Source organism: Gigantopelta aegis, chromosome 13 (genome assembly GCF_016097555.1).
Source record: "Gigantopelta aegis isolate Gae_Host chromosome 13, Gae_host_genome, whole genome shotgun sequence".
In the NCBI taxonomy this organism is placed as follows: domain Eukaryota; kingdom Metazoa; phylum Mollusca; class Gastropoda; order Neomphalida; family Peltospiridae; genus Gigantopelta; species Gigantopelta aegis.
Genome location: NC_054711.1, coordinates 24030268 through 24044717, shown reverse-complemented (window position 1 = coordinate 24044717; position 14450 = coordinate 24030268). Strand labels below are relative to the sequence as shown.

The following is a 14450-nucleotide window of genomic DNA, read 5'->3' as shown; positions in this document are numbered from 1 at the left end:
ACGAATGATGAAAGAAAGAACGAATGATGAAAGAAAGAACGAACAAATGAACGAACAAATGAATAAAAGAATGAATGAACAAATGACTGAACAAATGATTGGAGAAATGGATGAATGTGGTGTGCTATTGTCAGTGGGTGTTACAGCGTTTAGTTCTTAAGGCCTTACAGCTAGCTAAATGAAAGAATTGATTATTGGGGAAAACCAAATGCCACTTAATGGATAATTTATTGTCGAGACTGATAATCACCCAGACAAAAGACCAGTAACAGTTATCAACACAACAACATCCAGCAGAGCTCATTTAGGAACACAAAATAATCTACAGACTTTACCAGTAGCCAGGGCAGCACACACCGAGTTTGTAACAGTTATTAACACAACAACATCCAGCAGAGCTCATTTAGGAAAACAAAATAATCTACAGACTTCACCAGTAGCCAGGGCAGCACACACCAAGTTTGTAACCGGTCAAACCAGAAATTTATCCAGGCATTCTGTGGGTCCAAGGGGTGGGATGTAGCCCAGTGGTAAAGTGTTCACTTGATGTGTGGTCGGTTTAGGATCAATCCCCATTGGTGGGCCCATTGGGTTATTTCTCGCTCCAGCCAGTGCACCACGACTGGTATATCAAAGGCCATGGTATGTGTTATCCTGTTTGTGGGATGGTGCATATAAAAGATCCCTTACTGCTAATTGAAAAGAATAGCCCATAAAGTGGTGACAGCGGGTTTCCTCCCTCAATATCTGTGTGGTCCTTAAACATATGTCCGACGCCATATAACCGTAAATAAAATGTGTTGAATGCATCATTAAATAAAACATTTCTCTCTTTCATTTAGAAAAACAAAATAATCTACAGAGGCTTCACCAGTAGCCAGGGCAGCACACACCGAGTTTGTAACAGTTATCAACGCAACAACATCCAGCAGAGCTCATTTAGGAAAACAAAATAATCTACAGAAGCTTCACCAGTAGCCAGGGCAGCACATACCGAGTTTGTAACAGTTATTAACACAACAACATCCAGCAGAGCTCATTTAGGAAAACAAAATAATCTACAGAAGCTTCACCAGTAGCCAGGGCAGCACACACCGAGTTTGTAACAGTTATTAACACAACAACATCCAGCAGAGCTCATTTAGGAAAACAAAATAATCTACAGAGGCTTCACCAGTAGCCAGGGCAGCACACACCGAGTTTGTAACAGTTATCAACACAACAACATCCAGCAGAGCTCATTTAGGAAAACAAAATAATCTACAGAGGCTTCACCAGTAGCCAGGGCAGCACACACCGAGTTTGTAACAGTTATCAACACAACAACATCCAGCAGAGCTCATTTAGGAAAACAAAATAATCTACAGAGGCTTCACCAGTAGCCAGGGCAGCACACACCGAGTTTGTAACAGTTATCAACACAACAACATCCAGCAGAGCTCATTTAGGAAAACAAAATAATCTACAGAGGCTTCACCAGTAGCCAGGGCAGCACACACCGAGTTTGTAACAGTTATCAACACAACAACATCCAGCAGAGCTCATTTAGGAAAACAAAATAATCTACAGGCTTCACCAGTAGCCAGGGCAGCACACACCGAGTTTGTAACAGTTATCACCACAACAACATCCAGCAGAGCTCATTTAGGAAAACAAAATAATCTACAGACTTCACCAGTAGCCAGGGCAGCACACACCGAGTTTGTAACAGTTATCAACACAACAACATCCAGCAGAGCTTATTTAGGAAAACAAAATAATCTACAGAGGCTTCACCAGTAGCCAGGGCAGCACACACCGAGTTTGTAACAGTTACCAACACAACAACATCCAGCAGAGCTCATTTAGGAAAACAAAATAATCTACAGGCTTCACCAGTAGCCAGGGCAGCACACACCGAGTTTGTAACAGTTACCAACACAACAACATCCAGCAGAGCTCATTTAGGAAAACAAAATAATCTACAGAGGCTTCACCAGTAGCCAGGGCAGCACACACCGAGTTTGTAACAGTTATCAACGCAACAACATCCAGCAGAGCTCATTTAGGAAAACAAAATAATCTACAGACTTCACCAGTAGCCAGGGCAGCACACACCGAGTTTGTAACAGTTATCAACACAACAACATCCAGCAGAGCTCATTTAGGAAAACAAAATAATCTACAGACTTCACCAGTAGCCAGGGCAGCACACACCGAGTTTGTAACAGTTACCAACACAACAACATCCAGCAGAGCTCATTTAGGAAAACAAAATAATCTACAGAGGCTTCACCAGTAGCCAGGGCAGCACACACCGAGTTTGTAACAGTTATCAACACAACAACATCCAGCAGAGCTCATTTAGGAAAACAAAATAATCTACAGACTTCACCAGTAGCCAGGGCAGCACACACCGAGTTTGTAACAGTTATCAACACAACAACATCCAGCAGAGCTCATTTAGGAAAACAAAATAATCTACAGAGGCTTCACCAGTAGCCAGGGCAGCACACACCGAGTTTGTAACAGTTACCAACACAACAACATCCAGCAGAGCTCATTTAGGAAAACAAAATAATCTACAGGCTTCACCAGTAGCCAGGGCAGCACACACCGAGTTTGTAACAGTTACCAACACAACAACATCCAGCAGAGCTCATTTAGAAAAACAAAATAATCTACAGAGGCTTCACCAGTAGCCAGGGCAGCACACACCGAGTTTGTAACAGTTATCAACACAACAACATCCAGCAGAGCTCATTTAGGAAAACAAAATAATCTACAGACTTCACCAGTAGCCAGGGCAGCACACACCGAGTTTGTAACAGTTATCAACACAACAACATCCAGCAGAGCTCATTTAGGAAAACAAAATAATCTACAGAGGCTTAACCAGTAGCCAGGGCAGCACACACCGAGTTTGTAACAGATCAAACCAGGAATTTATCCAGGCATTCTGTGGGTCCAAACATATAGGCAGGCCCCTTTCAAAATGAAAGTGGCACTAAACATTCCCAATTTCTGTACTAAACATTCCCAGTTTCTATGCAAAAAAATCCCAATAAATAAAACTAACAACTCATTTGGACAAATGAAAATATTGGTGGACAAGTAGATTTCTAGATGTACTTATCCAGTGGACTAAAGTAGTGTCGGAAATAGAATAAAAATTATTTTCGTTGATTATTTCTTTCATATTAAACTGACATGTAAATATTTTGTAAATATCTATTTAATGGTACTATACCTATCAAATTTGGATCGACATGTATCAATTTCATTTACCCTTAAACAAACTTTTAATTTAAAACTGCAAGTTAACTGAGTATTTTGAATTGCAGTATACATTAGTAATTAACACCAGCATATTTAGTGAATATAAATTCAAAATAAGTACATTAGAAATTTACACTAATCTTGCATCCACTTAAAGGTAGTAATTAAATGTGAGCATGTTTGTGATAACGATTCTCCAATAAAAAATTATTTTCTACTAGTAGATAAAACTATTTTATTACAATCATTTGTGGGCATATAGCTGAAGGTGTAGTCTTTAAATTTTAAAGCAAAATTTAATTTAAAAAAAATTGCAATAGCTGTCATTATGCAAAACTGAGATAGCACCTTTAATACCTGTATAATAGATCACACACTTAGAATGGTTCGTGACAGTTTTGCTCAAATGTTACTTATAAAAGTCTACAACTACTTTGTTTTGGAGTGGGATAGAGGTAAACCGTAATCAGAGACAGTCCCTCACATATTGCAACAGCAATGAAATTGACACATGTCGATCAAAATGTGTTATAGTCTGTTCCAATAAAGTGCACAAATCACCTGTTTACCGACATCTTTCTTTTAATATCAAGAATAAATACCACCTTGTACATCAATGAGAACCCAAACAAGTCAATGCTAAATTAGGTAGAGTATACTTAAACATTTACAAAATATATATTTACAAAATATTTACTTGTCAGTTTAATATGAAAGAAATAATGGACGAAAATCATGTTTATTCTATTTCCGACACTACTTTAGTAACAAATTCTACTTATTTGTATCACTGCCGGTATATATTTAATTACATCTGTTGTAATAAATTGATTTAACAGTGGTGTACTGTATTATTCAGTGGCCTAAAAATATATCCCAAGTACGATTTACTTACACTAATTTTCCAAATCCCATCAAATATGGAACCCTGAATAAAATCCTGGCAAACCTGATAATGGCCACAGTGGTGCAGTGGTACGTACTGGTTCCTACCCTGGGGCCTAATTCACAAAGGTCTCTTAGGCTCTGCTAGACAACAAAGCATCCTCTTTGCAAGTCTTTTAGCATTGCACTGCGAGATCACAAAGTTGCGAGAGTTAGTGAATTAGACCCCTGGGGCCTAATTCACAAAGCTCTCTTAGGCTCTGCTAGACAACAAAGCATCCTCTTTGCAAGTCTTTTAGCATTGCACTGCGAGATCGCAAAGTTGTGAGAGTTTAGTGAATTAGACCCCTGGGGCCTAATTCACAAAGGTCTCTTAGGCTCTGCTAGACAACAAAGCATCCTCTTTGCAAGTCTTTTAGCATTGCACTGTGAGATCGCAAAGTTGCGAGAGTTTAGTGAATTAGGCCCCTGGCAACTTTAACTATTTAGTACCAGCCTCAGTGGCATCATGGTTAAGCCATCGGACATAAGGTTAATTAAGGTTCAAGCACACAGCCCTGGGCACACACCTCAGCTATCTGGGCTGTCTGTCTAGGACAGTGGGTTAGTTGTTAGTGAGAGAGAAAAGGGTGTAGTGGTCTTGCACCTACCCATTGAGTTGTTAAAACTCGCTCTGGGTGAGAACCGGTACCGGGCTGCGTACCCTGTACCTACCAGCCTGTGGTCTGATGCGCCACCGAGGCCGGTCCGTCAAGGTTCAAACATGGTAACGGCCTCAGCGGTGTAGTGATGAACCATCAGCCTCATGGCTGGTAGGTACTAGGTTCATATCCCAGTACTGGCTGCTATCCAGAGTGAGTTTTAACAGTTCACTGGGAGGTGTAAAGCCTCAATCTACACAGATTTCTTTCTGATTAACCACAAAAGACCAGTCATTAGTCCCTTTCCTAGACAGACAGCCAAGATAGCTTTGGAAAATGACAACTGAAATCTTAATTGCATATATTAGAAGAATGGAAATAATTTAAATTGAAACGAAATGATTTTGGAAGAGAAGTAGAGATATATAGACACGTATGTATGTACTGAAGGAAATGTTTTATTTAATGACACACTCAACACATTTTATTTATGGTTATATGGTGTCGGACATATGGTTAAGGACCACACAGATATTCAGAGAGGAAACCCGCTGTCGCCACTTCATAAGCTACTCTTTTCGATTGGTAGCATGGCATCTTTTATCTGCACCATCCTACAGACAGGATAGTACATACCACAGCCAAATTGTGAAGAGCATTCATTTGGTGAAATAACCCTTGAACACAACTTGTAAACTGGGGTAGGATTTTCTGTCACAATCTTCACAACTCATGGGAAAAATGGCAGAACAAACACAAAATCATTCATGCACTCATGAGTTCGGGGTGTGTGAGATTGGAGTGACAGTGCAGATTGTCTATAAATCCTCTGACCGATCTCCACTTGGTGAAGTCGTGTTCACAATCTGGAATTGTGAAGGAAGGAAGGATATGTTTTTATTTAATGACACACTTTACACATTTTATTTACGAATATATGGCATCAGACATATGGTTAAGTACCTCACAGCTATTGAGAGAGGAAACCCGCTGTCGCCACTTCATGGGCTACTCTTTTCGATTACCATCCCACAGACAGGGATATACCACGGCCTTTGATATATCAGTCGTGGTGCATTGGCTGGAACGAGAAATAGCCCAATGGGCCCACCAACGGGGATTGACCTCAGACCGACCATGCATCAAATGACCGCTTTACCACTGGGCTACGTCCCACCCGGAACTTATGAATTCACAACATTCATGAGCACCAAATGAACACATCAATGTATATGCAGCCAGGGCAATATAGATGTCAGTATAAATATATATATATATATATGTATAAGATTGAGACCACAAATGGGATTATCTCACCTCAAGCAAACAAAGGTAACACGTAGATCAGTGGTAAAACGCTCGCTTGATGCACAGTCGCTTTAGGATCGATCCCTGTCAGTGGGCCCACTGGGCTATTTCTCTCTCTAGCCAGTGCACCACGACTGGTATTTCAAAGGCTGTGGTATGTGCTATCCTGTCTGTGGGATGATGCATATAAAAGATCCCGTGCACTAATGGAAAAATGTAGCAGGTTTCCTCTTCAAAACTGTATGTCAAAAATTACCAAATGTTTAACATCCAATAGCCGATGATTAATAAATCAATGTGCTCTAGTGGTGTCGTTAAACAAAACAAAGTTCAAATTTTCAAGCTAACATTGCTATAGTCTGTCCCTCTAATGTCTCGCTTGATGCGCGGTCAGTCTGGGATCGATCCCCGCCAGTGGACCCATTGGGTTATTTCTTGCTCCAGCCAGTGCACCACGACTGGTACATCAAAGGCTGTGGTATGTGCTATCCTATCTGTGAGATGATGCATATAAAAGATACCTTGCTACTAATGGAAAAATGTAACAGGTTTCTTCTCTATGACTGTGTCAAAATGACCATATGTTTGACATCCGATAGCCGATGATTAATAAATCAAGATGCTCTGGTGGTGTTGTTAAACAAAACAGACTCTAATGCCCGATACTTTCAAAAACTGAATTTCCAGAGTAATTTAACAAGAAGAAGATATCAACTCAGTCTTTTTAGTTTAACTGTTTGGAGGTGTTTCCACAGTGAACTGTGTGCATGAACATGACAAAGACAGTTACCTGATAAGATGAGAAGCCCCTTCTGTAGGACATTGAAAATCTCAGACGCTTCAATACCTCTTCCTGCAATACAGTAAGATACATTATTACATCATGTGTATATATAAATAACTTATATTATATTCAAACTGATAAATCATGATATTTCATTCTCCTCATCTGGGATCGATCCCTGTCGGTGGACCCATTGGGCTGTTTCTCGCTCCAGCCAGTGCACCACGACTGGTACATCAAAGGCCGTGGTATGTGCCATCATGTCTATGGGATGGTGCATATAAAAGATTTGCTGCTATAGCCCTACCACTTGTCTCCAGTAGAACAGAGTATACACTAAATGTTTTGCATGAAACCATGGAAACGATTGCTATTCAAGACTGTGGTTTCCCAGGATTTTGAGATATATGTTGACTGTGTCATTTCTAACAATCAATGTAATTTGCATAAATGTTTATGAGACATGCGGGCTCGTATGCTAGCCAAGCTAGAGAGTCCTATATGATTTTTGCGAGCCTCGGGCTCACGAACTCTCCTCAAAATCACGCACTAAGAAATATGTTGTATTCAGCTTGAGATTATATGATAAAGAAATTATTCTGGGATTTATCTATCCATGGCTGATCGGATTGGGAAAATTAGCATGATTTTAGTCATAATTGGGGTGCTTGCATTGCAGGATCGAACCACCTCAGTGAATCCATTCAACAGATTAGGTTTTTCTTGTTCCAACCAGTGCACCACAACTGGTCAATGGCCGTGGTATGTGATTTCTTGTCTGTGGGGAAAGTGATTATAAAAGATCTCTTGCTGCATTAGAAAAATGTAGTGGTTTCCACTGATGAATACGTGTCAGAATTACCAAATGTTTGACATTCAATAGCCGATGATTAATTAATTAATATATGCTCAAGTCGTGTCATTAAACAAAACAAACTTTAACTGATTTTTAGTTATATAATTAAGATGCCTGCTGTTATTAAATTTCTTTGATTCAACTCCCACATAACTGTTAAAAGTTACACTTATTCACTTATTCACTTAAAATGACATGAAGAGAAACTGAAGTTTTCAGTGTGAACTACCTTTAATATCAATGTTCACAGTTCAGCAGATATAGCAGACACACAGTGACGGATTTATAAGGGGGCAAAGGGGGCAATTTCCCCAGGCCCCCCTGCCAGAGGGCCGGCCCCCAAGACTAAGGACTTCCTTTATAAAAAAAAAATGTAATAATTATAAAAAAAAAGTTAATTTTTTTTTTTTTCATGTAATTTAATTTCTATGTTGAGGGGCCCTCGAACCTGAAGTGCCCCGGGCCCCCCAAGGTCTAAATCTGGCTGTGCAGTCACATGCACATACCAATTTAAAGTTTTAACTTATTAAATAACTGTAAAATAACATTTCACAATACCATAGTGGCTATTACATGTACTTGTGTATCAGTGTGGATTGGCATGCCAAATGTCTACATAATGATATATTATTACAAGATTATCTATTAAAACACTAGTCACGGTTTGTGTTATTACACATGCATTGGGTTACAGTAACAGCTGTTTGGGAGCCAGTGCAGGGTTTCTAGAATCTTCTAAAAATACACTGGCCATGCGATCAGTGATTTTTAAAATCCACTAGCCATGCTTAAAAATGTACTAGCCCTACTTATGTATATTCTGTATAAATCTGTACCAAAAATACTAGAAAGTAAACAAACACACCACCCCAATATGTCTAATTATTAACATGCAATTTGTAATATGTTTATTAACAAGTGTAAATACCATGAACTATTTCAAATAAATTAATATACATTATTTAGTGTACTGTTAAAAAAACTGCAAAACTGGGTGTTGCTAATATACATATTTAAAAAATATAGATATATAATAATAAAAATATATATATATATAACAATAATAATAATAATAATGCTAATAATAATGATGATGATGATGATGATGATGATGATGATATATAATAATAATAATAATAAATAATTACAAAAATATTCACATTATTTAATTATCTCAAATGACAAGTGCTATCCTGTTTTTCGCAGGTAAATAAAATATAAGGAACCACACTTTTTGTATGTACTGCCTGAGAAGATCGATGCATTGTTTAGATCAATTTCTTTACAAAATGTTAACTTTATCAGCAATGGAAACTAATTTGATGTTTCCGTTTGTATTACCGTACATCTACAGTGTGTTACTTAGAATAGCAAATCACTGAGTACCAGTGTAAACAGCATGGTTAACTGAGAAATTGTTTTTGTCTGTTCAGCTTAGATGTGAATAAAATTAAACTGGTAAGTAGATTTATTTGTAGATGGTATATATTGATGATGATAAGATTTTTATATCAGATTGGTGAATAATTGGGAGTTTATAACCAAGAAATTAAGAATTTTCTATGACATTTGCTTTTGTTAAGGTGCCAATGTTCAGTACCATACAACACCTGGATAAATCGCTGTTATTACCCGCCTGTTGTTCAGTATCGTCAATATCATATATTAGGAATAAAAATAATGTATTATGCTCACCAGAAGCTCACATAATACAATTTTTATTCCTACTATATGATATTGACAATACCGAAACACACTCTAGTAATAACCTCTATGTATTCTCAAGGTGTCATTGAACACAATGTTTAACTTTAATAACTGATATGTTATAATATAATACTATAGGAGATATCACTCATATATAATACACAGATTATTATACGAGTGTGAACAGAGAACAGTTTGTTCAATATCGCATTGTGATTCACTATACAAGTTTCACAAATCACTACCCTTTTCTTTTTAAGTACTACTTGCTAGTCAATCTTCAATTGCGAATCAATTTTCACCTGATTAGCCAACAGGCTTGTCACAAATCAATATCTTGAAAACAAAATGTTCCGTGGTGATCAACTGAGCCACATGAAATGCTCTGATTGAAAGAAATACGGGATCATACCAACACTATAATGGGTGGGACGTAACCCAGTGGTAAAGCGCTCACTTGATCTGCAGTCAGTCTGGGATCGATCCCCAACAATGGCTCCATTGGGCTATTTCTCGTTCCAGCCAATACTTCACGACTCTCTATGACTATATGTAAAAATTACCAAATGTCTGACATCCAACAGCCAATGAATGGTAAATCAATGTGCTCAAGTGGTGTCATTAAACAAAACAAACTAACTTTTTAACCAACACTAACCAAAAAAGAAGTGACTGCAATCAAAAACCCTCCTCCACATATATTAAGGAAGGAAATATTTTATTTAACAATGCACTCAACACATTTTATTTATGGTTATTTGGTTCAGACATATGGTTAAGGACCACACAGATATTGAGAGAGAAAACCCGCTGTCGCCACTTCATGGGCTACTCTTTTCGATTAGCAGCAAGGGATCTTTTATATGCACCATCCCACAGACAGGATAGTACATACCACAGCCTTTGATAGACCAGTCATGGTGCACTGGCTGGAACGAGAAATAACCCACCAACGGGGATCGATCCACTCCGACCGCGCATCAAGAGAGCCATAGTGTTAGGAAGTTGAGACCTTGTTACTGACATTCAATCTCACATTATATCATTGTACTCATGTACACACATTAAGATGCTAATCAAACTGACTGAAATTTGGTCTACATTTCATTCCAACTTATTTCCGTGCTTATATCCAATTAAGGGTCAAGCATGCTGTCCTGGGCACACATCTCAGCTATCTGGGCTGCCTGTCCAGGACAGTGGGTTAGTTGTTAATTGTTAGTGGTTAGTGAGAGAGAAGAGGGTGTAGTGGCCTTACACCTACCCATTGAGCCGTTAAGAACTCGCTCTGGGTTGGAGCCGGTACCGGGCTGCGAACCCTGTACCTACCAGCCAGATAGTTTAACCACGACACCACCGAGGTGTTACCGTACATTTGTTTTTCTCAGTAGGGAACTGTTGTGAGAGAAAAAAAGAAGTTTGTTTTGTTTAATGACACCACTAGAGCACATTGGTTAATTAATCATTGGCTATTGGATGACAAACTTTTGATAATTCTGATATTTAGTCATCACAGGAAACCCGATACATTTTTCCATTAGCAGCAAGGTATTTTTATATGCACTTTCCCACAGACAGAAAAACACACACCACATCCTTTGTCCAGTTGTGGTGCACTGGTTGGAACGAGAGAAAAACCACTCAGCTGAATGGATTCACTGAGGTGTGTTGTAAGAGTGTGAGGTTTTATACAGTTCCTAAACGAGTCCCATAAATTTCTTATGGCACTCATGTGAGTGTGTTAATTTTTTTGTTATTCACAAACTGTAATTAACCAACAGACACGGAGTTTGTTTGTATTTGTCATGCAATCGATGTTTAGTACTGACCATAGGTAAAGAGGTACATGCAAGTATATGTACATGTAGGTCAATTACTAGACCTGAAAATTATAAATAACATTGTAATTGTTTAGTAAATTGTTCCACTTTGTTATAAGAATAAAGGTTTATCATCTACAATATATTTCATGATTTATATTATGTGTGTGTTTAGGGGAAGGGGGCAGGGATGTGTTTCTTATTATTTGACTGCTACATCAGTTAAAAGTTGGTTTTGTTTAGTGACACTACTAGAGCATTTATTAATCATCGGCTACTTAATGTCAAACATTTGGCTATTTTGACATATACATGTAGACTTGGAGAGGAAACCCGCTACTGTTTTCCATTAGCAGCACGGGATCTTTTATTTGCACCATACCACAGACAGGATAGCACATACCATGGCCTTTGATATACCAGTCTATAGTCCGTCCCACAGGGAACACTTTTTTTTAATGCTATGGAATTGACTACAAGTTATTTATTTCTGAGCCGACTGTTTTCTAAATTGCACAAAAAAAATACTTTTCTTGTCATATTAAACGAAACTGAAATTATTTACAAAAAAAAACATTTTAGGAGGAGGATGGGATGGACAATAGAATGAGAAATAGCCCAATGGGCCCACCAACAGTGATCAATCCTAGACCGACCGCGCTTCAGGCGAGCACTTTACCACTGGGCTATGTCACTACATTATGAAGGAAGGAAATATTTTATTTAATGACACACTCAACACATTTTATTTATGGTTATAGGGTGTATACTACCAAATCAAATCCCATAGATGACAATAGTAACATATGCGGCTAAAACTCCTACCTGCAACGTATCAACCGACATAAACGCCACGGATATAAATACTACCACCCCTTACACTTAAAGTGAATCAGAAAAAAATGGGGGTCAAGCTGCTCGTTTCTGAGATAACGGGTAGCGTCTATGACTACCCTAGTTTCGCACAAAATTTTAGTACTTTTTTTTACAGGTACCCCATACATGTTTCAAGCACAAGGCTACTTGACACATTGGTACTAGATGAAATAAAATTGCATATTTATTTTACCCAGATGAAACTATTATTTTTTACAACCAACACACTCACATTTATAACCAATCACAGGACTTGTGGTGTTCACTTCTCTATCAAAAGTTCGGTGCACCTCGAACTTTGACCCAGCCGGAAGTTATTTGGTATAGTACTACCTATAGGTCATCAGACATATGGTTAAGGACCACACAGATATTGAGGAAGGAAACCTGCTGTCGCCACTTCATGGGCTACTCTTTTCAATTAGCAACAAGGGATCTTTTATATGCACCATCCCATAGACAGGACAGCACATGCCACATCCTTTAATATACCAGTTGTGGTGCACTGGTTGGAGCGAGATGTCGTTATATCAGAGATCTATACACAAATGTATAATGTTGATGACATCATTTTCACAAATGTCAAGTACATTCTTCCAATAATTTCAATCCCTGCATTTATTATTAGCGTTCAGTGTTGATTGTAAACACAAAGCATGTTTATTACGATCGACCTAATCTCACAAATCTACAGGTGTGTCACAGGTGAGAGAGAAGCCCGTTATCTCCTAAGTACATAAAGTAAGGGCCGTGCCGTGTCAGTTATTGAGTGGTGGGAACTCGAAGGGAGGAAATTAGTGTTCACCAGGGTAATACTTAGTCTAACTAGAATGGTGGGAGGGGTCAGTTTATAAAAATAGAATAGGGCACTTTAAGGCATTAAAAAAATGTATTTTATTTAAATATGTATATATACTGAGGGGAAAAATTCTGGGTCGGCCCTTTAACATAGAAAGCAAAACCTGCCTACAAAACTGATTTTCAGAAAGCATATACTATGATGCATTCTAGGCGGCATTTACTGCCTGCTCCCTAAGAATTTCCAGCCCTGATACTGTTCCAAATCTGGAAAATTTTACTGCAAAATATTTAGTGAAATTCATCCTAACCATGCAGGTTTGTACTTAATTTGGGAGTTATTTTGGATTTAACTGTATATTTTGGGCACACATGTTTTGGGCATAAATATATTTTTGACTTTGGTGTATTCTAGAGCCCTGGTAAGCTGCCCCATTCTTTCCACCTGATTATTAACCCTTTCCATGTCATTACTAGCAATATTAGTATTACTAGAATGGACGGGACATAGTCCAGTTGTAAAGCACTTGCTTGAGGCGCAGTCGGTCAGGGATCGATCACCATCTGTAGGGACTGGCCTCAGTGGCGTCGTGGCAGGCCATCGGTCTACAGGCTGGTAGGTACTGGGTTCGGATCCCAGTCGAGGCATGGGATTTTTAATCCAGATACTGACTCCAAACCCTGAGTGAGTGCTCCGCAAGGCTCAATGGGTAGGTGTAAACCACTTGCACCGACCAGTGATCCATAACTGGTTCAACAAAGGCCATGGTTTGTGCTATCCTGCCTGTGGTTTCCTCTCAAAATCTGTGTGGTCCTGAACCATATGTCTGACGCCATATAACCGTAAATAAAATGTGTTGAGTGCGTCGTTAAATAAAACATTACTTTCTGTGGGCTCATTGGGCTACTTCTCATTCCAGCCAGTGCACCATGACTGATATATCAAGGGCCATGGTATGTGCTATCCTGTCTGTGGGATGATGCATATAAAAGATCCCTCACTACTGATGGAAAGATGTAGCGGGTTTCCTCTAAGACTATGTGTAAAAATTACCAAGTGTTTGGCATCCAATAGCCAATAATTAATAAATCAATTTGCTCTATAAACAAAAACAAACTTTATTACTAGAACAGTTATTACAAAGGTGGTCCAAGGAAAGGAATGTTTTATTTAACGACACACTCAACACATTTTATTTACGGTTATATGGCGTCGGACATATGGTTAAGGACCACAGATATTGAGAGAGGAAACCCGCTGTCGCCACTTCATGGGCTACTCTTTCCGATTAGCAGCAAGGGATCTTTTATATGCACCATCCCACAGACAGGGTAGTACATACCACGGCCTTTGATATACCAGTCGTGGTGCACTGGCTGGAATGAGAAATAGCCCAATGGGTCCCTGGCGGGGATTGATCCCAGACCGACCGCGCATCGAGTGAACGCTTTACCACTGGGCTACGTCCCACCCCTTTATTACTAGAAGAGTCCTTACAAAAGTGGTCCAAAGTTGA

At 38.9% G+C, this 14450-nt stretch overlaps 1 protein-coding gene across 1 annotated transcript in view; it reads right to left on the bottom strand.

Annotated features, from left to right (window-relative positions):
- Positions 1-14450, bottom strand: part of LOC121387235 (titin-like) — a 481073-nt gene that overhangs the window by 452273 nt on the left and 14350 nt on the right. The window contains exon 3 of the mRNA XM_041518261.1: positions 6883-6945. Within this exon, the coding sequence (XP_041374195.1) occupies positions 6883-6945 (63 nt within the window). The remainder of the gene's footprint in view (positions 1-6882; positions 6946-14450) is intronic.